This window comes from Marasmius oreades, chromosome 7, assembly GCF_018924745.1.
Source record: "Marasmius oreades isolate 03SP1 chromosome 7, whole genome shotgun sequence".
NCBI lineage: Eukaryota > Fungi > Basidiomycota > Agaricomycetes > Agaricales > Marasmiaceae > Marasmius > Marasmius oreades.
In genome coordinates, this window is record NC_057329.1 from 2,516,930 (window position 1) to 2,542,783 (window position 25,854).

At 46.6% G+C, this 25,854-nt stretch overlaps 10 protein-coding genes across 10 annotated transcripts; 6 read left to right on the plus strand and 4 right to left on the minus strand.

The window, feature by feature from the left end:
* Nucleotides 1-1,553: 1,553 nt before the first annotated feature.
* On the plus strand, nt 1,554-3,672 carry E1B28_011545 (uncharacterized protein; the record flags this gene model as incomplete). The annotated part of the gene is made up of 2 exons (XM_043156595.1): nt 1,554-3,459; nt 3,653-3,672. The coding sequence occupies 2 exons, from the start codon at nt 1,554-1,556 to the stop codon at nt 3,670-3,672; spliced, it is 1,926 nt and encodes a 641-aa protein (XP_043006382.1).
* A 195-nt stretch (nt 3,673-3,867) lies between these two features.
* E1B28_011546 (uncharacterized protein) lies at nt 3,868-4,288 on the minus strand (the record flags this gene model as incomplete). Its single annotated transcript, XM_043156596.1, has 3 exons — nt 3,868-3,876; nt 3,936-4,059; nt 4,119-4,288. 3 exons carry the CDS (start codon nt 4,286-4,288, stop codon nt 3,868-3,870), a joined length of 303 nt encoding a protein of 100 aa, XP_043006383.1.
* Nucleotides 4,289-8,958: 4,670 nt separating this feature from the next.
* On the plus strand, nt 8,959-9,435 carry E1B28_011547 (uncharacterized protein; the record flags this gene model as incomplete). Its single annotated transcript, XM_043156597.1, has 1 exon — nt 8,959-9,435. One exon carries the CDS (start codon nt 8,959-8,961, stop codon nt 9,433-9,435), a length of 477 nt encoding a protein of 158 aa, XP_043006384.1.
* Nucleotides 9,436-9,629: 194 nt separating this feature from the next.
* On the minus strand, nt 9,630-11,033 carry E1B28_011548 (uncharacterized protein). The gene is made up of 3 exons (XM_043156598.1): nt 10,745-11,033; nt 10,483-10,689; nt 9,630-10,419 (listed from the first exon to the last, which is right to left on the minus strand). The coding sequence occupies exons 1-3, from the start codon at nt 10,850-10,852 to the stop codon at nt 9,721-9,723; spliced, it is 1,014 nt and encodes a 337-aa protein (XP_043006385.1). The 5' UTR covers nt 10,853-11,033; the 3' UTR covers nt 9,630-9,720.
* E1B28_011549 (uncharacterized protein) lies at nt 11,015-11,686 on the plus strand. The gene is made up of 3 exons (XM_043156599.1): nt 11,015-11,217; nt 11,283-11,424; nt 11,484-11,686. The coding sequence occupies exons 1-3, from the start codon at nt 11,082-11,084 to the stop codon at nt 11,530-11,532; spliced, it is 327 nt and encodes a 108-aa protein (XP_043006386.1). The 5' UTR covers nt 11,015-11,081; the 3' UTR covers nt 11,533-11,686.
* A 3,628-nt stretch (nt 11,687-15,314) lies between these two features.
* E1B28_011550 (uncharacterized protein) lies at nt 15,315-16,064 on the plus strand (the record flags this gene model as incomplete). The annotated part of the gene is made up of 3 exons (XM_043156600.1): nt 15,315-15,586; nt 15,644-15,716; nt 15,771-16,064. The coding sequence occupies 3 exons, from the start codon at nt 15,315-15,317 to the stop codon at nt 16,062-16,064; spliced, it is 639 nt and encodes a 212-aa protein (XP_043006387.1).
* A 1,601-nt stretch (nt 16,065-17,665) lies between these two features.
* Nucleotides 17,666-19,146, minus strand: E1B28_011551 (uncharacterized protein; the record flags this gene model as incomplete). Its single annotated transcript, XM_043156601.1, has 8 exons — nt 17,666-17,802; nt 17,870-17,959; nt 18,023-18,258; nt 18,327-18,351; nt 18,427-18,466; nt 18,517-18,803; nt 18,868-18,931; nt 18,991-19,146. The coding sequence occupies 8 exons, from the start codon at nt 19,144-19,146 to the stop codon at nt 17,666-17,668; spliced, it is 1,035 nt and encodes a 344-aa protein (XP_043006388.1).
* A 516-nt stretch (nt 19,147-19,662) lies between these two features.
* E1B28_011552 (uncharacterized protein) lies at nt 19,663-20,833 on the plus strand. Its single transcript, XM_043156602.1, has 3 exons — nt 19,663-20,095; nt 20,152-20,399; nt 20,464-20,833. Exons 1-3 carry the CDS (start codon nt 19,707-19,709, stop codon nt 20,592-20,594), a joined length of 768 nt encoding a protein of 255 aa, XP_043006389.1. The 5' UTR covers nt 19,663-19,706; the 3' UTR covers nt 20,595-20,833.
* On the minus strand, nt 20,834-24,372 carry E1B28_011553 (uncharacterized protein). The gene is made up of 4 exons (XM_043156603.1): nt 23,702-24,372; nt 22,994-23,646; nt 22,806-22,939; nt 20,834-22,676 (listed from the first exon to the last, which is right to left on the minus strand). The coding sequence occupies exons 2-4, from the start codon at nt 23,223-23,225 to the stop codon at nt 20,907-20,909; spliced, it is 2,136 nt and encodes a 711-aa protein (XP_043006390.1). The 5' UTR covers nt 23,226-23,646; nt 23,702-24,372; the 3' UTR covers nt 20,834-20,906.
* E1B28_011554 (uncharacterized protein) lies at nt 23,216-25,460 on the plus strand (the record flags this gene model as incomplete). Its single annotated transcript, XM_043156604.1, has 7 exons — nt 23,216-23,660; nt 23,721-24,395; nt 24,447-24,629; nt 24,681-24,897; nt 24,950-25,115; nt 25,169-25,343; nt 25,404-25,460. Exons 3-7 carry the CDS (start codon nt 24,624-24,626, stop codon nt 25,458-25,460), a joined length of 621 nt encoding a protein of 206 aa, XP_043006391.1. The 5' UTR covers nt 23,216-23,660; nt 23,721-24,395; nt 24,447-24,623.
* Nucleotides 25,461-25,854: the final 394 nt, after the last annotated feature.

The following is a 25,854-nucleotide window of genomic DNA, read 5'->3' on the forward strand; positions in this document are numbered from 1 at the left end:
CTGAGCAGTCCAACCAGACTTCGTTGAAGTTTCAATAAATTGTATAATAAAATCCCTATGTTTGCTATGAGCATTCCAAGAGTAAGAGGAGGCCTTCCAATACAAGAACGAAGGTTTTTAAACGGCTGCTTCCTGAAGTTCGTACAGTTTTCTGAACTTCAGCGAAGTCTCTCATCTTTCCTAATTTTGTACATTTCGTACGGATAAAGTCTCTTGTAGAGGCTCATGCTTTAACTAGAAGTGCGGGCTCACTCTAGTCCTATTAATCCCATAATTTATAACTCATAAGTGTTAAAATTGTATAAATATGCATTTTTAAGGTCTTTTACGATTTATATCGCGATACCGAAATGACCGAGAACAAGTGCCGCGCCCATAACAAGAAAAATAGTCTAAGTACATCTCTTTTGTCTTCCGTTAGATTGAGAACCAACTTGTAAATTCAATTAAAATAAATGCTTTACCATACTAAGTCCTACTACATGATGTGTATGCAAATTGAGCTAGGTAGTGGACTTGACTTCAGCTAAAGTTCTCAACACATGTAGACTGTAGTTCCTGAATGCTAACAGATGTCAGGGCAACTGTCACGAATCGTTCACTTTCCGGGGCATGTCCAGCTGCAAATAATCCCCAGAAATCGATTTTTGGGCATCCTGGACATCCTTGCCATTCTAGAAACCTTGACATTTGGTTATTCACAGTCATTCCCAGTCATTCCAGTCAATCCCAGCCATTCCAGCCATTCCAGCCATTCCAGCCATCCCAGCCATTCCAGCCATTCCAGTCATTCCCAGCCATTCCAGTCATTTACAGTCATTCCATGGTTATTCCATCTTATTTCCTATTGGCTAAGTCTTATCCCCATGTAGATAGCTCAGTAGTATATAAACCCACCATGTATCTAGCTTTTTCCCCAGCCTTGTAATTTTAAACCCTCCGTTTGTGTTTTGTCTCGTGTGCTTTCTGCTTTTCTCTCTCTCCTCAGTGTTCCCAAGTGTTCCCCCAAATATTCCAGTGTCCTCAGCCCCAGTATCCTTTCCAGTGTGCTACAAGCACTTCCAAACTCCCTCCCAGTATTCTCCAGCAAGTGTTTACCATTGAGTAAATCTTGTCGCCTCGGCGGTCCCTATCGTTTAGCTTGCCACATAAGCCTTAAAACCCCACTAGTTGGGTGCAGTGGTTCTAAGGTTGAATGGTTCATTTCATAATTACAAGGCTGAAACCGCCTTCGAAAGGTTTACTCCCTTGTAAAAACTTGTGTTCCCCCATTACAGTGTTCAACAGCATTATATTTCATGTCTACATAATTCAACATGAATTATCGTAGCTACGAATATATCTATCCCCCCAGTTTCACCTACCATCCTGTCCCCAGTACCCCCCGCCCCTTGTCTCATCCCTCATCTCGTCCCTCTCACCCCTCCCCCCACCATGTCCCCCCTCAAGCTCATCAATGTTACCCCGAGAGCCCTCGTCACCCACAACTGTCTTCACACCTAGTGAGCACAGTTGCACGAGATGTCGAATATCTCGGAGAGGCTTGTACAAAAATGCTACAAGACCTCGGGTACCGTGATGTTAACCAATATTCACCTGAAGAGAATATTGCTGAGATGTGTTCGCTTTTTGAGACAACGTTCAAAAGCTTACCGAAGGAGTCTCAACAATATCTTTGTTCCCATGCAGGTCCTAAAGTCTGGCAGCGCATGTACCGGTTGTACTACCTTGCAACTGAACCAGAAATTGCCGATTTTGTGAATTTCTGCAACGAGTCTGGTCTACGTCAACGTGAGTCAGTTAGGCACGAAGCACAGTCTAACGAACATGTTACTCACCATGTAGTACCGACTGCCCCTTCACCTCCCACTCCCCCTCCTCGCCAGCAACAGCCTTCATCAATGACGGCTGTACCACCTATCACAACTCGTTCGTCAACTGTCGCTGTCGAGAACATTCCTCATTCTCCCTCACCTCATTACACTCCCTCACCAACTCCGTCACTACTATCGTTGGTCTCTGCATGCTCGCCCTCCTCCCCATACACATCTCGCTCGCCCTCCCTCGCAAGTGTTGATTCGCTGTTTGACTCCGATGATGACTCGAATCAGTCATCAACTCGGGAGCACTCTCCGAATCCCGCTCAGAGTCATGTTAAGCCCGGCTATGCATCAGATGATAGTCAGTACTTGGAGCAGGCAAACAGTCAAGCACGCACCTGCAATTCCGTCAACGAACAGCTGACTGATCAGCTTGGTAATGGAATGGAATCCGCGGACGTCTTCGACACTATCGCAGACAACGAAGAACATTGTCCAAGCATTGTCCATGATGCCGAAAGCCACCACAGTTTCGTAGAAGACGAAACTGATTTCCCAGACGAACCCGATGGCTCTGGTGAATATCCAGACGTCAACGTGCATTCGGAAGGGCATTCTCGAGAGTACTTGCCTGACTCAGAAGATGCTGAAGAACGGCTGCTCGATGATGGTCCATACTACGACGCTGAAGATCATGGTTATGGTTCGGAAGTCGAGTATGAAGGGCCTGAGCCTCCAATCAGTTACCACCGTGAATCCGATAACGGATACGACGTACCTGATGAGAATGTTGAGAATGAGCACGTTGACAGTGCTGAATACCGTGGCGATGACAGCCATTCAGCCTGCGCCAACGAACTTCCTCCATCCGAAGGTCCAGACCCGGATTATTCTTCGGAAGTCGAGTATGGTGATATCGAGGACAGCGTAGTCGAAGACGAGACCTATAATGAAGGTTATACGTCAGACGATTACGCTGAATACGGTGAAGAAAACACATACCAACTCACTGCGCATCCTGCTCTATTTCCAGCTGTGTCCTTCACTCTCCAATTCTCCAAGTGTTCATTCCCCGCTGACTTTCCTCCGTTGACATCGCCTCTCTCCCCCGTGTTACCAAGGGACGTTGTTAATCGCATCTTGCTTTTGCCAGTCTTGCCCACCGCCGTTTATAGCGTTTATAGTCACTCGTTCCCCTCGCCAGCTCTACCCGAGAGTCGAGTCTTGCATTATCGCTATCATTTGTTTTATCTTCTTATTCTTGCCATCGTTCGCCACGTATACACTTCCCTGTCATACCTAGTGAAGAGATACAGTGTTACCAAAGAACCCGAAGATCACAAACGATATGTTCAACGTACCACAATCCGTCCGTGCCTTCTCATTCTTCAATGTCTATCGCTCTTCGCTCTGCAGCAACTTGTTTGCTATGCTATCACGTCATCGCACCCTTGCGAACGTAAAATCGCTGCTGCAAATGACATTAAGTGCGGATACGAAAATATAGAACAAAAAAGACCTACTGATCTACTTGTACGGGACCCAACCATTCCCCTTCGTTTCACCCCTCGCCTCTCGTCGTTGAAAGTCACTAAGGAAGTACAGCAACGTCATAAAGATAATCGGCAGCGACGATCTCGTGAAGAGAATCGTCAAACTGAGTCATTCGGAGTGAACTCATGTTGGTCTCCCCCTTGCGATTACACTCTCCTTCCCGTCCCCCCTCAATTTTGCCCGCCCTCGCTCCTTGTCCCATACACGACCGTTTCTTGGTGTATCACTGTCATGGTGAAAACATTGTTCTTGATCGCCACTTCTACACGGCGCCGCAGCGTTGGCGCAGTCTTCGTGATCAGTAACACCCTAAACTGCAAAAATACGGAGACAATTAGTATCGCGAGTGAAAAAATACCAGTAAAATCGTACCTAGATGACTGGTATTATCATTCGACTATTGTTCCCCCCACCCCGCAGTCTCGTTCACCCTCGTTACCGTTTTACTGGTTCGCCGTTCTTCGTCCTCTCTGGTATATGTTCTGTCGTGTTCCTAACGGTTCTGCGAAAACATTAAGTTGGACCACCACTGTAAACCAAGAAAATCAAAACGGAACGTACCTTGAAGACGGTACTTACCACCCACCCACGATTTCCTTCCCACCACGCTTCCGTTCCCCCTCGATACTCCCTGTAACGCTTCAACCGTTTTTCGTTTATCCGGTTTGGCGTTCCTGTGGATTTGCTACGAAAATATCAAGTAATGTCAGTAATACAAAGCAAGAAGATCGAACCAGCACGTACCTTGCAAGCTGTCCACCCTCTATTCCCTTCCCTCCACACTTTCGTTCTCCCTCGTACTCGTACCCTGCAAGTCGCTCGCTAGTCACCCACTCGTCGATATCTGAAGATAGACCAGTTAATTCAGAGTCGCACGAAGCGAACTGGGTGAGGTCGCACATAGCGAGCCCCATGAGGTTGCACGTAGCAAAACCTCGTTATCGGACATCCAGTCGCCATTTAGAACACTCACCTCGTGTTCCAGTATTCCCAATTCCCCCTATCTTTCTTGTCTTTCAATATATCGTTGGTCCTTGCACCAGTTTGAAGGGTTTCGAACCAAGGAAACTGAAAATAATTATTAAAAGAACAATAAAGAAGAATTGGGTGGAAATACACGCACCAGAAAGCTGCCCGCAACGACGACGACGATTGCGCAGCAGGGTGGTACCAGTCAAAGCCGGAATTAGTGGCAGTGCAGCCGCGGCGAAATGGATATGGTCCAAGGTTCTCACGATTTCGTCGACGCGGATGTCCGGCAAAGTCGTACAGCCACCGGCAATTCACCGCGTGTGGCTTCAACAAGTGGTGCTTCGCCGAAATCGCCGAACAACGCGGATTTTCGTGTTTAAGAACGAAGATCAAAGCGTCCCCAGCCTGGACTTCGACGGAATGACGTCGAGGAACATTTATCAAGGTCCTCGAACGCCTTTCTAATCATCTCTCAAATTTCTAGCACAAACAGAACTCATTTTAGCAAAATTTCGCCCACAAGTAGTCCTTTTTCGTGGCTTCTGGTACGGTTTTTCATGAATAATTGCAGTTTTCACACTGTCAGATTTTCAGAATCTCCATAGTGGCAAACCAAACACTTTCCAATGCCAAATATCTTGGATTTTTTGTGAGTTGTGCATTATCTTTGCAATATTTTTGATTTTCCACTTGAGTCCCTCAGCCATTTGGACATGTAGATGCTTTGAACATGGTCAGTAATGTTCTCATCAACCTCCAAACTAATTTTCAGGGATGGAAATCATGAATATCAAGGTTCTGCTCAAGCCCTCTGCTGAATTTCCTATCATAGAGGAAATTTTGGCCTCAAAAAGGGGGTAATGTCACGAATCGTTCACTTTCCGGGGCATGTCCAGCTGCAAATAATCCCCAGAAATCGATTTTTGGGCATCCTGGACATCCTTGCCATTCTAGAAACCTTGACATTTGGTTATTCACAGTCATTCCAGTTATTCACAGTTATTCACAGTCATTCCCAGTCATTCCAGTCAATCCCAGCCATTCCAGCCATTCCAGCCATTCCAGCCATCCCAGCCATTCCAGCCATTCCAGTCATTCCCAGCCATTCCAGTCATTTACAGTCATTCCATGGTTATTCCATCTTATTTCCTATTGGCTAAGTCTTATCCCCATGTAGATAGCTCAGTAGTATATAAACCCACCATGTATCTAGCTTTTTCCCCAGCCTTGTAATTTTAAACCCTCCGTTTGTGTTTTGTCTCGTGTGCTTTCTGCTTTTCTCTCTCTCTCCTCAGTGTTCCCAAGTGTTCCCCCAAATATTCCAGTGTCCTCAGCCCCAGTATCCTTTCCAGTGTGCTACAAGCACTTCCAAACTCCCTCCCAGTATTCTCCAGCAAGTGTTTACCATTGAGTAAATCTTGTCGCCTCGGCGGTCCCTATCGTTTAGCTTGCCACATAAGCCTTAAAACCCCACTAGTTGGGTGCAGTGGTTCTAAGGTTGAACGGTTCATTTCAGCAACCCGTTTTGGGCTGAAGTTCTCAACACGTGTCCCCGAATGCTAACGGATGTTAGCGCAACCCGTTTTGGGCTAAAGTTCTCAACACGTGTCCCCAAATGCTAACGCATGTTAACGCGTGTGGGTGCACGTTGGGGGCGTTGGCGAGCGTTGGGAGTGTTAATGCGTGTGGACAGCGTGGACATTTCCATACCCGGTTATGGGGCGTCAATGCATCTCAACGCCAGACCCCATTTTCCTGATGAAAGTTGTCCAGGTTGTGGTTGGATATCTTTACAGGCGGTTCCGAAAGTTTGTATAAGCTTAAGACATTCCCAAAGCTATGGACATCATTTTGCTCGATTGCTGCCATGATCAGATTGTTTGCCTGTCTCAAGGTGCCGTCTGTTCTTTGCCAATATACACTGGTGTCGTGGAGCATTCTGGATGGAGGGACCCGTGATCATACTTTTGCAGAACGTTTCGCAACGTCTTTGAAGTCAATCGATGCTTCCAAATCGGTATCAGAGCCCTCATCGTCAGAGTCATCGTGAAACCCATCTAAACATGGTAATTAGATCTATGAGCGTGATCGCACCGTAGAAATCAACATACCTAGATTGATTCTCCCGTCCAGACGGACATCACACGAGGGTGGGTGTCATGCATTGCTCGAAGGAGATCACATCTAATGGATCGTTAGCTGGAATATCTACCACATCCTTGCAAGGAAGGAAGGGGACTTCCTCTTGTTCGAACATTCATTGAAGAAGTTACCCCGAGAGACTAGCCTGGCCCTGCTCATGCAGCAATTGAAAGGTCAACTTTATACAGTAAGGACCTGCATGCTTGATTTTTGTTCACTTATATTTAATGTTTGTTTAGCCGTTGCATATGGCAGTGGAGAACGGCCGCACAGATTTTGTCCAAGTGGTCATTGAATTCGACAAGGCCAGTCTGCTCATGCGAAACATCAAAGGATCCCTTCCTATACATACCGCTGTTGCAAATGGATACAGTGAGACGACGAAAATGCTTGTACAGGCATTACCGGAGGTGTTGCATTGTGAGAACGCCGTGGGCAACACTCCTTTGGAGATTGCCACCGCGAAATTCCTACTTTCACATGTCCAAGAAGTGAAGGTTCAGGTCAATATGCTGAATAACTACGTTCTGTCTACTCTTCCCACATCAGCAAAATTCCCGATACGCTGTAATGGCGTTACAGTGTTCACAATCTGGTATAACGGGCAGCCCCAAGCTGCCCGTTGTTATCTAATCTCAGGGGCTCCCGACAGTCTTACAATACAGTCACGACACTGTTGCAAGACTGTCACAAACTGTCTATTTTGTTGTAACACCTGAGGGAGTTTCCAACGAGTTGTGGCCAGTAGCAAGTTGTAATACTTGTAGCGAGTTTGGAAGGTTAGAATCAAGTGTGGGGCTTGCAATGAGTATCTGTGTTCATAACGAAAGGTGGAGGAGGCAACTGGTTGTGAAGGTTATCTCGGCCTCAAACCGGTGGGACTGATATTCATAGCTGGAATGAGTAGGCAGCTGTTATCATGTAGTGACAACTCGAGGTCACTGCGCCCTCAAAAATAATAATAACAATTCAAACCCTCGAAAAGAGAATAACAAAAAAGATTATATTCAATTTAAATACGCAAAAACACAAGTATACGCTCGGCTGGTTGAACTGTTCCCTGAAAATGTCTCAGTACCACTACCAATGTCATCTTAAAAAGATATCAGTAACACTGTACTCAGAATGTTAGGATGCGACACTTACATATCTGAATCCAACGCTCTCCGGTCAGATTACCCTGAAAGACCTGATAATACATTAAGTAGAAGTAGACAAGATTAATGAAAGTTACGTACCATATAGGCAATCTGGCGGTGGGTCAGCGACATCGTCATAGACACTGGAAGCTTCAATTACATTCTGGATGATGTTGACCTAATAGCCGTTAGTCAGCATGGTCTAATTGACGGGCACTTACTGCAGAGCATGGTCATAGGGTCTGTGAAGGTACTTCTGGTGGGCTGTAAAGGACAATGAACTTCATTGGCGCTGTAGGTCACAGGTACGTATTACGAACCTTCAGGGTAGTCGGATTAGCCGCATATACGGGGATACTTGACGGTGGCGACGACTGTCAACTGCGTTGAGTGCTTCAAGATTAATGTACAAGCTTGTGAGAAGGGTTTGATGACTAGGTGTTGTTCAGTTTCGTTGAATATTGAAGAGAACATGCAACATACCTTATGAGCTTCCTCCATGAAGCAATAATATTCAGTACTTGTTGGGAGCCGAAGATGAATGAGTTACAGAGAGCCGTGTAATGATCAGGCTTGAGGGAAAGTGTTGGTAAGAAGGGGAAGGAAGGAACGAGACAGCAGTGTATGGAGGGGAGAAAGGAAGGGCGGGGGACAAGTTTGAGTTTCTTGGTCTTATATATGTTTCTGGGTTGGCTGTGCACACGAAGGCCAGAGATACGTCATATTGGTTGTCACCAAGTGCCAAAGAGGGCAAGAGAGAGGGAGACGTGTCAAGTGTGCATCGAGTGGTCAAAGAGCGATGGTGGTAGAGGGAATGGTGGTAGAGGGAAAAAGATTGTGGGAAGACAATCTGGACTGCTGCGTTGTTCTTATCGACCGAGCTATCACCGAAAATGTCGCTGAGCAGCACCGGCCCGCCTGCCAATACAACGGCCACAACTCGCTGGTACGACCAAAATCCCTCACATAGTCTATTAACCATTAAGTACCTTACTACCAATTTCAACCCCCTCTTACAATAGTATCAAGTTCCATCACTCTTGCATCAAATTTTGTCATTGTTCCATCGGATTGTCATTAGCGGTAACTATATTATAACAGTATTTTAACTTGCAAAACCCATACTAGTAGTTTCATCCAGTTGCTTTAGATTTTGATAGTATTCTACCACTGTTATAAGACTATTGTAAGACTTTTCTAACCTTCCCCAACTGTAGTACTGAATTGTAACTGCTGCTATCCGTGGTATTGGGGTTACAACGTTTCCGGATTTTTGCTGATGCACACATAAGGTGGAAAAACTCGAAGATCAGATCCCAAAGCTACGCAAAATGATTGCAATATTGATTGAGGACAAGAAGTTTACAAAGGATTCGACGCCTGAAAAAGAATTTTCAGCATTTGCCAGATATATGGAGACTCAGATTGCGAGCGCGAAACCCGAATACGAAGCCAAGAAAAAGCGCGCGGAAGAAAAGGCGAACAAGGCAAAGCGAGAGGAGGAAGAGGAGAAGAAGAAAGCCGGAGAAGAGAGTTCGTACAGAGGGTTCCACACCCAAGAGAAATCTGACACCGAGAAAACGTTCAAGTATGTGAAGCAGGCCGTTGATGCCAATCCTGGGAACCGAAGGCTGGTTCACTTGGTGGATGTGCAGAAATCGATTCAGCGCGATCTAGCTGAGGTGCAGTCGTCCCATCAACATAACGATGGGGACTTGAAAGATGGATTGGAACCGGAAGAGGACAAAGACGTGAAATTACGCAACGCCAGCCTGCTTTTCCAGTATGGACTTGACGGGATCGTGTAGATATCTTGTAATTTGGCATGGTTTCGATAACGGTATCGAAATTTGTACAAACGGCTTTCATGATCTGTTCCACAAACCACCTACATCTCCACAGCAGTACCTTCAGTACCTTCAAATAAGAACTCATGTGTATCACATTTGAAGTCAAGAGCACAAAGAACGGGAAGTTAACAGCGCCCATTTTACTTAGGATGGTTCGCATTCGCAGCGCACGATTCATTCTAATTTTAAGCGGAAGTACTATAACCACGACTGTCTACGAGCAAGTTGATTCTCCTTATCCATTCATTCCGCGCCCAACTTGTCAAATCTCCAGGGATAAACATCTAGGACCTCGTGGTTCGGGATTAAGGGGAATCCGTCTGAGCCGGAATCCTTCTTCGAGCCCGTTTGCGAGCAACACGTGAACTGGGAGTGAGTGGAAGTTAATTGATGCTCCGATGTAGTGGTTGAAGTATAGGAGGCAGCCTTCAAGTTTTCATCTTGACTGCGTGGTGTAGGAGTGGAATCAGAAGATGAAAAGGTCTGAATCGGAGAAGCACCAGACGCAAAAGCAGCGGTTGTCCTTGAGGTGTCAAAAGTGTCAGACTCTACGGGGTCATCTGGACTATCCATCTCAGCGGGTTCTGCGCCCTCTATATTTGAAGCTGTGTCGTCAGACGTGCGATATGCCACGGGAACAATGTAACTTGAAGTGCGATCCACACGGAAAACCTGAGTCTTATTGCTAGCAGCAGCCCGTTTCATTTGAGCGCGAGAGTGGCAATCTTCGAGGGTCAATCTTGGAATAGACCACGAAAGAGTAAGACAGGATGGAGTTCTTGTGCCGCTGAACATCAAGTATGCAAGGTTGTGGTTATGGGAAAGTTGAGGCAAGTCCAAGTATGTGAGCTTGAATGTGGCAGCGTTCGTCATATTGATAGTGACTTCGGAGTTGTTCGCGCTCAAGTCCTCACAAAGATGTGCTAAAATTCTCCCATCACTCTAAGGGTGATAAGCATTTTAATCAGAACATGGCCGAGACGCTTGAAACCCCGATTTACTTACGATGAGATTAACGCGTCCAAAAACTTCGCTTCCCTTTGCAATGTCAAGCGGTTCTTCAAGATACGAAGTGACATCACGATCATCCATATTGTTGAGGTGAGTACGAGTGTGGTGTGCACTTGAAATAGAATGGACGGCATAGGAGCTGTGATGCCTCGCACGGGCGGACGTATGCCTTGTAAACCTTCCATTAGAATTCGGAATCTCCTTAAAAGAGTATCGGTAAGAACGGCACTGGAATCAATGAATCGATGCTAATTACCTCAGATTTCCGCCAAGGAGCGTGTTCAACGTGTGTATCAGAGTCTATTGAAGCAGTAACGGGTCCAATTGAGAAGGATAACGCGAGCGCAATGAGAATATTATGCATCTGACCAAGCAGACCGAGTAGCGAGTTGGGATAGGATAGTAGTGCAGAATTGAGTAGCAGATTGTATGACTCCTTCTCGCCTGGAGAGGACTGGTAGATATATAATAGTTTGATAGTGAAGAGTAGTGTGTGTGTGTCTCATTGTTGTCCGTTTGTTTCTCCCCACGGATCCGCGTGATCACTGACGCGTCCTTTCAGTTGCAACGCGACATATACGAGTACTACCACCATGTCTTCCTCCACGTCGACTTCGAAGCCTAAAACGGAAGGAAAAGCTCCGTCAAAGTCAGAAGAGAAACAAGAAGCCCGTCCTCACCTAGGTGTTTTAGAAGAAGACGATGAATTCGAAGAGTTCCCTGCTGCAGGTCAATCCCATTTTCTGCCTTCTGTCTATGGGCATTAGCTGAAGCCCTGCTCCACCCTTTATAAGACTGGGATGACTCACAAACTGACATGGGAGCACTAGTCGGAGGTAGTCAAGCACCAGGAGCTGCCAAGTCAGGTGCAGACAAACTTTGGGAGGACAATTGGGATGATGATGACATCGAGGAGGATTTTAGCGTGCAGTTGAGGTGGGGCTTTATCTTTTAAACTATTGAAGCTCCCTGAAAGCTGTTTATGGAATTTCTAGACAAGAGCTTGCGAAAACGGGAAAGGGCTCAGATGCCATGGAAAGCTAATCGTTTCGTTCAACTTGTATCATCATGCCGACTCACTTACGACGCAATAATACCTTCGAGACCAATACCTCGACAATAAAGCGCTAGACCCTAAAAGATCAATTCGATTGTGTACGCGAAGAATATTGTCAGCTGCTAATTGAGTATACTCAACTACATCGTGAAGTCAAGCTTACAAGATAAATACGTGATTGACGTTTTTCCTCTGCTAACGGGTATTTTCTCATGCTGGACCGATGCAACTCACCTGCAGGATCTGCTCTGGTCACTGGTCCCCAGTCCCATCTGCAAGGTGTCGTACCATGCCATATTTTTCGAGATAACTCTATTATGACAGTGGATTTCACTTCATCGTTGAAACATGCCCACAAGCAACTCACCAAAGCGTCTTCTTCGAACATTCCATCATGATCCAGTTGACCTATAAAGAAGAATGTTACACTCAGAAGGGCCAGGTACGGACCCAGAAAGGACCGGTGTTCCTCTCTTAGGTTCGGGTCCTCTGAATGCTAGAAAGGAATTTCGAGCTGCCCTTTGTCAGCTCAGCTCCAGACATCGGGGACTAAGCTCACCATCCATCACAGAGGGAGGCTTGAAAACCAGATCATCGATTTCAAAACCATATCGAGAATCCAACAAAGGCACCTACTTCGAGCGCAGCTGCAACGCCCATAAACCGTCCTCGAGCCACAATTGCACTAGTTTTAGTTCTATTAGCAAGTAGCAATGTATTATTTACCGGGCCTAGAGCATGAATTCCCTAATCAGCGGACCTCTACACGGCGTGAACATATGCACCTAATAAGAGACAGGAATATTCCATAGACCACCTGTCGGATGTTCATGTCAAGTCAAAGATCCCGCCTGGCATTAGGAAGGATATGGACACACGACAGCGATGTGTTCGGGGTCAGCTTTTTAATGATCATCGATTCGAACATACTTGGAGTACGCCCCGCTCATTGTGAATCCGATGACAGCTGAACTAGCCCGGTAATCTAACGAAAGCCCGATTTACTCATACGTTGAGTGAATACGGTCTCATCGTATACTTCGGTCCGAGATAGTCATGATGAATGCGCCACCCACAGTGCCTTTTACGAGTCAACATCCACGGTTCATATGAGTATCATATGTCGAAGAGCTGAAGTCTCACCGGGTATATAAAACAGAGTGAAGCGAAATGAACAGATGTCAGTAAATACATAGAATCGAACATGGGAAAATGGCTAACTTGAGCACGACGTTCCATCCAAAGATGACGGTCGAACGTCCAGTGACGCTTTGTCACGATCTGCTGTCAGAGTGCAACAACAACCGCGGACCATAAACTTAGGGATTCACATCAATCACCAGAACGCTCGATTTGAAATCGCGATCTCACAGGGATCAGGATAACTGTCGCGAGTCCAACCAGGTGTAAGTAAAAAACGTGGGAGAGAGAGTATACTCACTATGACATCGTACAAAAACAACTGAGATGGCTGCAACCTAACGCCATAACGCTTAAGGACCAGCATATGGAATTTATCGAATCACGCTTCTACCGCTCTGGCTCCATCCCGATTCACTAAAGCGAGACAAGAAGGGCCGAAACAGCGCGTAAATCGACCAAGCCGCCAAATCACTCGCGGATGATTGTCACGCTGTTAACGCCACCGAGTCTACGGGGAAATTGAGCAACTAACGGATCCTGGACCGGGAAACTCACATCTAGAACAGAACCAGGGGCCAAAGACGCAATCACAAAGCCGAGATCAATCATGGTGTCTACGCATTTGGGTCACACTAAGATGAACTTGAGCTAATTTGAAACTGCAGAACTGATGGTCGCGAGAGAAAACCACCTATGTTGGGCCATCTTGTTGACCCTCTCTTGTCCGGTCAGCTCAGACGCAAAACAGATCCGCACGGCTATGCTGCGCCTACGCTGATAGCAGCGAAAAAACTATAACAATGAACCTTGTGAACGCTTGATCGTGAATGTAAGGCACATCTACTTACCGACATACACTCAACATGGCAAGCATTCCACCGAGACTGTGATTGGCGCCGGTAGAAGCAGCAGCAAGGGCAGCAAGGCAGAAAACTCAGTAACAAGTACAGTGGCAGACATCTAGGAGTTGAGCATTCATGCAGTCGCCCTTTCGGTTGGAAGGAGGCTGACCACCTGCGACCGGCTTTGTCGGGGAAAAAGTCACCCTGTTCAGAACGACAACGTTGAATGCCCGGTTTCGCAGGACATTGAAGCCAACACGCACCAAAAGCGACCATACCGACAATGGCACGCTGTTAATGGTCGAGATATAAATGGCAACTGATTGCGTCGGTGACCGTAGATCCGTTTGAGGACTATTTCATCCTGTCAGCACCCTCCATTCACCTCAACGGGACCACATATGGGTAAAAAAACTTTCCAATAGCGATTTCAGTAATAGGAAACTCCGCGAAGAAAGTGGCGGAATTGCTCACCGGTACTAAGAACAGCGTTGACATAACCTACCAAGCCTTGTGAGTTTCCCCGTTCCGAGTAGACTAAGAAATGAACGGAGCCTCACCGTCTGGGAACAAATATGAATGAATTTTTGGGAACCTGAAGAAGAGACAACAAAACGTAAAAATGAGGCCGACGCTCTGGATGCGTTGCCTGAGAGACAAATTGGGGGGTTGACAGTCACATAGTTGTCGAGTGAAAAGGTCAATTTAGTATCCCATGTTGACTATGGCCGTTATTGGGAAACGTTCAAGTTGAAGACGTTCCAGTATTCTCAAGCCTGCACGCAATGTGGGAAACCATAGTCACGGAGTTAGACTGCTTGGAAAATCGAGGATAACAGCTACGGCCTTAGTTTTGGGAGATTGAGAGCACCGTAGCATGTGACATTGTCTCCCACACTCCAACACAGTCACTACGTCCTTCACCGCCTGCGTTTTAAATGCCAAACGTTATCGTTCCCTCGAGGAGCGAATCTTACTCGTCCCATGAACGGTGAACCCTGTCTGCTGTCATTCGAGACAGCCGTCTTCAAGAACTCATTGTTCGCTGCCAAATTCCAACGTTCACGTCAACGGTCAGCCGTGTCATACGGGTTTTCCAGACTCCTGACGACCTGCATGCTAGTTTCTCTTCGGGGAAAGTTGCTGCTCGTACACATTTCCATTGACCTTAAACGAACCAGACTCAACGGTGACAACGGCGACGTAGGGCTTGGACGGAAACTATCGGAGAGAGAGGTTGACCGGTGAAAAGGCGGGTAGCGAATATACAGCAGGTCATACCCGAGTCTACAGGGATTTGGGCGCAGAGGCCTGCATTCTTCCTGAGTACCGCTCGTTGGCTTCTGAATGAAAAGGAACCTGATCGAGAACTTGGTTCAACCAATTTTTCGTCTCCTTTTTTTCGCCACGTAGGATGTCAGAATGAGGATGCCTCGCGCCCTAGCAAACCTTGAATCCCGGGCCATCCGTCAAATTGTTCCATCAGATACAGCCAAATGTCATGAAGAGTTCTCATGTTTTTTCATCGTACGTCACGAGATTTGCTACGGATATAGGGTCTGTTGATCCTGATCCTAACTAGATCGTGTTGCAGCAAGCCTCTGAATCTCAAATCGTTTTAAATTTGGTCTAATGAAAGAAGCTAAGTATACCAAGACCCGCGTATTGAGACACATAAAAGCGCCGTACCGACAACACCTGTAGGGACGGCTCGAATCTGCCTCCACCTCTATTTCTCCTGCTCACCACCACCAACACCACCAAACATCATCGCCCTCATTATCATGGCCTCCCGTAATATTGAACCCCTCGTTCTAATCTTGGAACCCAATAATCCTTGTAATACAAATATCTCCGATAATGACGACGGCAAAATATTATACCAAGTTTCAACCGAACATGGAAAGCATACCACAACAAGAGTGAAGAATACTGCGGGAGAGACGATAGCTTCGTGGGAGTGGAGAGACACACGGTCAGACGTGATATCCCTCGGAAGAGGGCCACCTATGTCTGTTGGGTCCTGGCTGAAGAAGAGTATGATGCCATTTAAGGAGTACGTATACTCTTTCTGGTTCTCGGTAAAAAGCCCCTAATTCGCTTCGCAAATCAGCACAGTAACATTCCAGGATTTTTCCGGAAGATCATTTAAATGGAAAGGGAATGCACCAGGCCTTTCACTAGAGGTTCGACTGCCCAAACTTCAAATCATATTCCCTGAAACATCCTATCATTTTTAGTTATTCTGTGAAAACGACAAGAAGAAACCCGCAGCACGTTTCATCAAACCACATCCAGTTCTGAATCAAGATCCGAGCGTGAGGTTACAACAATATCAGTGGACACCTGCTCAGTTGATTCTTGATGAACGAGGAGAAGAGATTATAGATTTAGTGGTCATCTCTTTCCTAGTTCTGGAAAAGACCAGACGCGCCAATGAAAACTCGACATCCAATCGTGCAGATGTTTTGGGTCAACCCATTTCAGGGATAGGTTTAGGCGCGCCGTATACTTTAAATGGCGGAGGAGTATGAACATCTCGACGATGACCACGGAAGGGAAGCTTCTTCGACATTGACAATCCTGAGTCCTGTATTTTTGCATCCATTACCCCCGCTTCTTTAAAGTACAAGCTTACATATCCCAAAGGACACACACTCCCTGTCATTAATCCGTTTTATCTGTTAATTAAGATATATGAGGAAGAACTATTCTCATGCCAAAACATACTCCTTTTGCTGGCCTCGAGGCTTTCTTCTGAATCAGGCTTCACCTGACCCTAGGCAAACAGTTGTCGGCGGTAATGACAAGCCCATTTGGTGCTGTCGACCAAGGAAAGTGATAATCACACCCTCCCAGCACCACCCTTTGATTATAAATAGAGACTGCCGTCCTCTGCTTGAGCAAATGCACATCTAGATAACAAAAGGTCAGAAGAGTTGAATTCACGGACATGTGCAAGGTGTGTCAATGGATGAGAGCGCTGTTCCGCGCCTAGCCGACCAAGGGTCTTATAGCCGTACCATTCGAGAACGATATGCCTTTCGGTGGCTATCATGCCCTTTCTGATGAAACCTGGAGGATGCTGAGCAAGACCTTATTTTGCCCTGGTGCAACGCGGGAAATAACACTGTTCCTTGCACTTGCACCGAGGCTCGGAAGTAATAAACTTATCATTAACACACACTCGGGCGCACCCGGACGCTTCCTCCAGGCGAAAAAAAAAATCGGTCATTGTTATCGTGCCTTTAGTATTCCTAGTAACACCCACAATCAGAAAAGTTATCGGCAGAACGATTAAGAAGCCGACTGACAGAATCGAGAGAACCAACAATACAGTACAGTACAGTACGACAGATTGACGGTCCAGAGATATAGTACGTCGAGTTCACTAATTGATCAACCGACTGGAGTCCGCGTATCCGAGGCTCCTCCAACCGAAATGTGGCCCTCGCGAGGTGATGATCACAGTGGAGTTACCGACAAGAGCGCTTCAGCGCTCAGCCCCCCTCGTCCCATCTCGAGATCGCAGTACAAGCCCTGTCTTACGGCGGTTAGTAGGAATGATATAGTTCCAGAGTCAAGGAAGCTTACCTTGGCTCCAGCTGTTCAAATGGTATAAGTCGTTTGCAAGTTGCCCGTAGCCGTAATTTTTTTTTCTTTCTTTCCGCGAATTCAACATTACCGTGAAGTGTTGGTGTCTATCCGGATGGACTCCTGATGTCAGGAGGTTTTACGCGTCAAGGTTCTAGCTTCTGGAGCGGTCCACCCAACTCCCACCAATGACAATTGAGAATCCTGACGTTCGAAGTCGCGTAAATATAAAGAAAGGACGCCCATCGCGAGACACAGAAGAGCCAACAGAGGACAGGGGGAATGGCATCCGATTCTACACATGTATGGCCTTGGTAAACGTCGAGAAAGACCAAGCGCTAAATGAACGGGGGTTATGGAAGAGAAGTATTGTTGACCTAGCCGATCTCAAGTCCGTTCACATCTTGTAAACTTCTCGTCGGACCGATCAGAACCTGCCTGCTTGGGCAGTCGAACGAAACAAGGTAACGGCTCAGACCAAGTATTAGTCTTTGAGGGATAGAACAAAAGTACAAAAGGATCTTATGCATCAATACACCGGTCAGATCTTTCCGACTCCAGCATTAGCCAATACCAACGTTTGCACATTGGCCAGCGGGGTCAGAGAATAGTTGTACGGCACTGAAGTAAAGTTTCCAGTAGCCGTGACATTGTTCTTTCCACCTCCGAAGTCGTTGGCTATACGAGGAGCGCGTTTCAGTATTGTATAGACGGAACGGCGGGGGAGCTGGAATGGCCAACGTACCCGCACCGAAATTAGCAAATCCATCAGGCTCAAAATCCCCTGCAGGGTTCTCTGGAGAGTCGTCTGGAATCACAAAGCCATAGGTTGACACTGGGAGTACGTATTGACTTTACCATCGATCTGGTCCCTTGTTATCCAGAAGATTATGCTTACCGGGTTCTGTAGAGTTGACAAACACATTTCCTTCAATCAATACCTGATTGAAACTCCGAGAGTGTATGCCTTGAGATACGACATTCTCCATGAAGTTGTTGTACACATGTACGTGTCCGAAACGCATGGCTATTTGGAACTTTTCATTAACGGGGTGTTTCGGAAATGAAACGGGATCGGAAAGATGAACCACACCTGGAGTCCGGGTATGAACGTTCTTCCAGTGATTGTGGTGGCTAAAATTGTACGTATGTCATGTCACTCAATTTAACCATATATCAGACTAGAATACCATGCCACGTACTATGTGAGGTGGTATTTCCCGGTGTCTGGAGGAGGATTCAATGACAGTCAGTATCCGACTCGTCGGGATAGCAAAACTGATCGGAACGAAAGATCTTTACCTTCCTTGCCGCCGTTGGGGTCGCCTCCCACCAGGGATGACTGATGGACATCTTAGTAAATCGAATGATATAATCGCGGATTGAAGACACCTTGTAGTGGTCATGGAAATAATTATACGATACCGTAACGTAGTCGGATGCATGAGTTATATCAACTTGACCGTCGTAGAAGTCGAAGCCATGGTCCAGATCACTGAAGAATTCGTTATGATCAACCCAAATATTATGAGCCCCTTTCTGGATTGTAATCCCATCGTTTCCTTCGACCTTGACGAAGACCAAGTTGCGGACTATGACATTGGACTTCGCGTTGATTTCGATACCTCCCCCGTTGATAACGCCCGAGGTTCCAACACCTAGGATAGACGTATTGTTTCCTAAAGTAAGAGAGATTCCGTAAGGAGAGCGAGCTAGAAGAAAGTCTTTTTTGAACCCACGTACCAACTCTCAAATGAGACGATAGTGTGATTGGGCCCTTCAAAAACACTGTCTTTCGCGCATCCGACTGCAGTAATAAAAGGGAAATCTCAGAGGATACATACATGCAAAAAGAGGGTCACATACCTTGATAGCGGTCTCGAAAGCTGCAGCAGCAGACACGGTTGTAGTTGTACCACCAGCGCCACCAGTTGTACCTCCATTCAATGAGGCGTAGCCATCCTGCCCAGCTACTGAGCAGACAAAAGCAAGCGAAAGCCAGAAAACATAGAGCGCGAACATGGTGCTGCAAGTCGAGTAGAACAACTTGTTCCCCATTTTATATCTTCCTGTGGTAGAAGCTTCATCTTCGGTGAAATCTTGAGGTTCTTGAACGATCCGACCGGGCAGGAGACGGACCGACGATTAAAACATTCATTCGCAGTTTTTTTATAGGGTACGTCTTGGGTGGAATGACACCCCAGTGTGACTGGGCTCTAAAAGATGTCTCAGTTTTGCCGACTACTCCAGGCGTGCAGTGCTTCAGAGAATATGAGAACAAAAAGAGTAGACATTATAATCCAACGCGGAGAGGATGTTGGATGCGACATGTCATTAATCATTCACCGGAAGATCGCCTTCGAGATAGGAGGATTGAACTTGAAGCGAGAAGTTGAGACGCAGTAGAGGTCTTCCCAGGTTCGAGTTTATCTCTTCGAGAGTATCTTGTAGATAAATAAAAGAGTTCCAAAAGCCGACGCTCTGTTTTTGTTAGCGGTAGCGTGGGAATCGAAAGCGTGACTGTGGCCTCGGTCACAATTTACTCCTACAGTACCAACCTCCAACTGCCAACTGCCGCCAGCATGATGACCACCAATTTACTCATATCGACCTTCTCTCCTTTCCCAACCTTTACTATATCTGTTCCCTCGGACACTCCTCTTTTCTCCTTACTACCTCTCCTACAAGAGAAATATCCTTCTTTACCATCCTCAGGGCTAACACTCGGTCTCCAGTCCGGAATCATCTCTCCCCGTGCTCCAATCTCGTCGTTGCACGAACTCGAAGATGACGATATGCAAGCTCATTTCGTTACTCTAAGATTGGCTCCTTCGATACGTGGAGGCAAAGGAGGTTTCGGTTCGCAACTGAGGGCGGCTGGTGGGAGGATGAGTAGTCAGAAAACGAGCAACAATGATTCGTGTAGGGACCTCAGTGGAAGAAGGTTGAGTACTATCAAGGAGGCCAAAAAGTAATTATTATTCGATGCTATTTCCATCCGAAAACAAGACTGATTCATCGTCGTAGGCTAGCTCAATACCTCGAATCTGAACCTGAACGCCTGGCAGCCAAAGCTGAAGCACAGAAGGCTAAACTCGAGGCTCTAGAACGTCGCTTGGGAATCCAACCGTCCGGTTCAGGGTCCAAGGCTGGCGATTCAGCTGGCGCAGGAGATGTCCCCGTTTTAGCTGGAAAGAAACATCGACTCGATGATTCAGAATACCTCGAACAGAGTCAGGAGCTTATCGAAGGTGTCAAGAGTGCAGTCTCTGCCGGTATGTTGAACGATGTTGCTGTTTTCTGTTTCCTTGTGACTCACATTGCTCGTTCCCCGTGCAGCTCTTCTGAAGAAAAAGAAGAAAGCAAAAACATCATCGTCAGACAGTGGTTCAAAGGAGACTAAAGCAACTGAAAGCGTGAAGGGCAAGGGCAAGGAAACAGTGGCGACCACAGTTGTAACGGCCGCTTAGCCTATCCAGAGTGTGTATACAAGCCGTTGGTTTTATATCCGATGCGTCTACCTGGGTTGCACATAACTTGTGACAATTAGGAGATTGAAGGTCATTCAATTCTAATTAGATCTTGCCGTGGCAAGGGACAGTGTTCGAGGATGGAGTTTTTTTTGTCGAAGAGCGACTAATTACAAACAATGAATTTACGATACATTAAAATAAATGCAAGTAGGAATGAAAGGATATCCAAGTCCAATATATAAGTGACAAATAAACAAGGTTGGACTTAAGAGTTACACAAGAGGCAAATAGTAAGAGACGAGGAGCAAATCACCCACCGCCGTCATGTTGGGTAGTCCGTATACATGAGGTTTGGATACGACTCTGATAGGTAAACGAATGGAAATAAAAGTTCCCCCAAGTGGTAGAACCGAATTTGAATTGAAAGGAGTCCGCTCCATCCCATTCTTCACAGAAGGGTTGAGAATCATCATCAGCGAACACCACTTCAAGACCTTCATATGCCCGGTCTCGACAGGCTGTAATGTCTTCACCTGTACTTGAACTGGTGACGGAAGATGTAGAAGATTCTCTCGATGGTAGAGATGACAGGGAGGACAATGACGATAACGAAGAGGTTGAAGACCTCCTGACGTCCATGCCGGGTCGAGTAGCTTCAGGGAGAGGCGACAGCTCTGGACTAGGGGGAGGGCAACCTACGAAAAAGGGTTCCTGTACGTACAAAGGGGGGGTTGGGATGGCATGCAATTTCTTCTTGGGCGGAGTAGATGGCGGAGAGGAATATGCATCGGCAGGATCAATGGGGTGAGTGCGTGCAGGTAATTTTAAGGTTAACATGTACGAATCTTGATGTAGGGTGGATGCAGGGTAATCTGAATGAATAGGAATGTTTCGTCCACGATGTTGCGTTGGCCCAGCTACGGATTTCGTGTTCTTTTTCTTCGTGACAGTCTGAGGTGTGGGATGAGGAACAAAGGGCGGAATAACAACTTCCACTTGCGTCTTCTTGCGCTTAGGTGCCTCTGCAGAGTAGTCTCCATGAACCTTTCGTTTCCTCACGGGTGATCCCGAGGCTCCGATTTCCACAGTGACATTGCTTTCCTTCTTTTTCTTCTTCTTTTTATTGCTGGCCATTTCTTTCGCGATAATGTCCCTCCGAATCTCCTCTTGGAGAATCTTTCCAAACTGTTGGGCATCACCCTGTAACCATACATCGAACACACCTTCCCATTCTCTGGTAGGGACAGGGAAATCCAAATTTAAGTAGATAGCCTTCATCGGATGGCCAACCTCGCCGTCATCCTTTGCTGGAGCTGGACTCGTCGATGATGAATTGGGAGGAGAAGAGTTGCCAGTTTCTTTACCGCATGGAGAACCCGACCCCCTTGAATGAACGGCTTTCGCAAACTCCCGAACCATTCTCTTCGTTCCGGGCACTCTCAAGCTCGTCCCGACAACTAGCAATAAATCTGCTCCACTTCTTCCCTTCCCCTTGGAGGAACCGACTAGATCTCTCCGTACAACCTCTCCGACCCCTTCACCGTCCTTGTGTGCCTCGTTATAAAGCACTACACTGGGTCTCAGTCTACCCACGCCACGGGCACGTTTTCCGATAAGTTGACGCGTGTGTTCCATAGATGTACACTCGGGACAGTCAGGTGGGATACCGGTGGTAAGTGAAGATAGGTGGTCGTCCAATGGGTATGAATGGTTGCAAATTTGGCAATGGAGATTCTGGAGCGTTCCGTGGAGAGGTATACAACGTGGTGTCGAGGAAGCAGGAGCAACAGAAGGCGTAGCGGTGTGATCTATATCCGCAGTGTCAACGGTGGTACTTGCGATAGCACGGCTCTTTCCCTTTGGCCGTGTCTTGAATCGTTTGGATTCAAAATCAGGTACACCGAAGGAAAGGCCACTCTTCGCCTCGATGGCATCGATATTCTGTGTGTAGACACGGAGAAGTTTGCCACAATCGTCGAGAGCTTTCAAGGATTTGTGAAAAGGAGTCGGTTCTGCAGATTTGGAGAGGTCAGATAGCCGACAGATCATTTGACAGAAGAGAGATGTTGTGTGTTCCGACTGAGAAGAGATTCCCGTTAGTATGTAAGAGATAGGGGTGAATACGAAAGGAATGAATTCTCAAAAAACAAAGAACAGGCAGGTTCTTGCTGACAGGAAAATGTAGAAAAGGGAGTACTGGATACTCACATTGAAAACTGATGCATCGAATAAATCTTTGCCCGAAGTCAGAGCCTCCCGGGGATTATCTCGCTTCAACGTTTGAAAAAGTCCTTCTGGAGATCGAAAATCAGGTATTCCAGCATGAACAGATATCCCCGCTCCTAGATTGAACACAAATGAAGGAATAACATGAAGGAGCTCGGTTCGCCACATACCACAGACAACCACCACGCGTTTTGCCTTCAAAATGGCCTTAATTGCTTTTGATACTTGGTTTTGTGTGTCCGACGATTTGAGAAGAAAAGATGGATAAGTCGGCAAAGGCGCTTCAGCCTCCAGCGGGAGGAAGAGCGTCATGCAGGTCGTGGTTCGTGGTAGAGGCTCGTCACAGCGTGCACTGGGATTGCATGGCGCGGGAAATTTCTGTTGTTTCTCAACAACCGTCATGCCTCATCGGTACTGATGCATCGTCTATGATCAATGTCTATTATACTTCAAGTCCGGAAAACAAGACGAAACGAGCGTAACTACAGTTCGATGTCTATGCATCGGTATAGGGCTGGTATGCCGAATGGGATCAACGGAATCAAGTAAAGAAATCAAGGAAGCGGTACTGGTACAAGATTAGCCTTTTGGTTATCACAGCGCAAAATGATAAACACAATCGCCATGCACAGAATAGAGGTGATGACAACCGCTAAACAGCAACGTTTCGCCCACTTCACCTCTGTGTCTTGCATCTTCTGGATGATTTGTTCACGTTCTGCATCTGTTTTTTCTAGAAGCCATGCTCCGGATGGCGTTGATTTCGGCGGACGCAATGGGGAAAGGAGGATGGTCGCCCCGGGCGCCCAAAAAGGCGGGAATACTTTGGTGTTGGAGGTGAGTTAATATGTTATGAGAACGAAAGGAGTGGTACTGACAGAATCCCAACTTGACTAGATACATTGCCAGAGTTGATAGGTTCGGTATATCCTGTCAATGAATACGCTGGGGACTCCTCAAATTAACGAGGTAGCTTCTTTTCCTGGAGCGATCCACAGTAATGTTCGAAGGCGGCCTCTAGGTTGTTCGTCGGACGGACAAATGCACCCCCTGTACAGAGCAATTACACACGGGGTATCCGCATGGGTGACGAATTCATTGGCGACGATGTTTACTAGAGAAGTCGTTGATTTGGGAGAACCTGCTCGAGAAAAACACCGTGCATGTGACTGATTATTTATGCTCGCAGTCCAGCAGGTCTCACATCGACAACCACAAGGCCCTAACGACGGATAGTGATGCCACCAACCGTTATTCGATGGTTTGCGTTTTCAAACGATGTTACTATTTCAATAATTTGAACCTACTGTGGCGTTCCTCTACGAAAGGCGTTCATATGAGATAAAGGAATATTGAATGCTGAACGGCTGGCAACTACGGCAACTAAGTCAGGGGGCCGCTTTCAACCCCTAAAGATTTGCCATTCTCATTTTCACCACCGACTACCATGGCGGAACCCAGTAAGCGCAAGCGCAGTCCGGACGACTTACTTGGCCCCTCGAACGTGAAAAAGGCGCTAATACATCTGAAGGAAGAGTTAAATATGCTGAACTCGAATTAACCAATAAACCAGTATGTTGCCCTTTCCTTGCGTTCTGTACTACAGTTTTACCATTATTTCAGAACGTCGACTTTTCAAATGTCACAGAAATACACCTCTACAGGGCCGGTGTTAGGGCCAAACCCCTTGAATTCGAGCCGGAGAAAGTCAACGGATCGATTAGAGGGCAGACACCGGCTATTGAAGCCGAAGTAGCTGATTTACACTCGCGCATCAAAAAAATATTTGACTGCGTGAATATGGACGTGCGTCATCTTGAGCTCAGTTAAAATTGAATATTGAATATTTGCCTGTAGTACGGAACAGGTTCACTTATGGTATTAGATGCAGTCCTTCTCTCATTGGCAGCCATTGCCTCTTCTCAACAGAGAGAGATTGTGATTTTTCCTGAGATTAGGTTTGCTGGATATGATAAAGTTCAAGTCTCTCATCCCGTCACTGGATACGAACTGTCGTTAAGAGGGAGTGTCGACTATACCATTATTGAGATCGACAATGTGGATAATAGAAAGGGTGAGCCTTTATCAAATGTTGTCACTGTACAAGTTTTTTCAACGCCTTCCAGCCCGCTTGCTTCGCCCTGAAGGATCCCAGGTGCTCTTCCTCAAGCATAGAAATGCCCAAGTTCTGTTTCTGCTTGTAAAAGCCAAATACCGGGACCCAGAACAGACCTTCGCCTCCCATATTCCAGAAGCTGTAGGCCAAGCAATCACACTCATGAAGTACATGAAGTATGTTGGTACTACCTGCCTTACACTATCCTCTCCCTGACATGGCATTTCAGTATTACAGAGTCTCGTTTCTGTTTATCCGATGGGCTGAATTGGAGGTTTTACATCTTGAAGTCTGAAGATGGGATGCTAACCTGTTATGGATCAGCACTGTATTGTCTCAGTAAAGACAGCTTGCAAGAATCTGACCAGTCTTTACGTGAAATCATGCAGCTTATTTGTGAATGGGTGTGGTTCTGTTTCTCTATTATTAGCTTTCTATAAACATCTCAATCTCCATCTTTTTAGGTCTGGCCGACCACGCCTGATCTGTTTGTGTTGGCTAAGAGTGCTGGCCGGGTTTAGGAGGTCTGGAGAAGCCACATAAGAGTCGATATTAATGCCCCAACTCTGCGATTTTTTCTCCATGGTCGCCCTTCTCGAACAACTTTGTGTGGTGGAAATCATATACGGTCACATAGAAAACCAAATTTTATTTGAATAACTAAGTGGATGAGGCGAACGTGGATAGCATAAGAACCCAGAAAAGAATGCGGGGGTCGCGAAGAGCAAAAAGGCTAAGTCTGTTACACCGGCAGCTCACACCTCCCAATCGCCTCCCAACTCTCTACTACGACTTCCTGGTTTCCGACGTTAGGGAGTCATCGACTTCTCTACACGTTCTACCAACGGCGGTCGAGGTTAAGTATCCCCGCCCAATCTGCTTGGACGGACTAGGATGCCTATCACCTGAACCAGG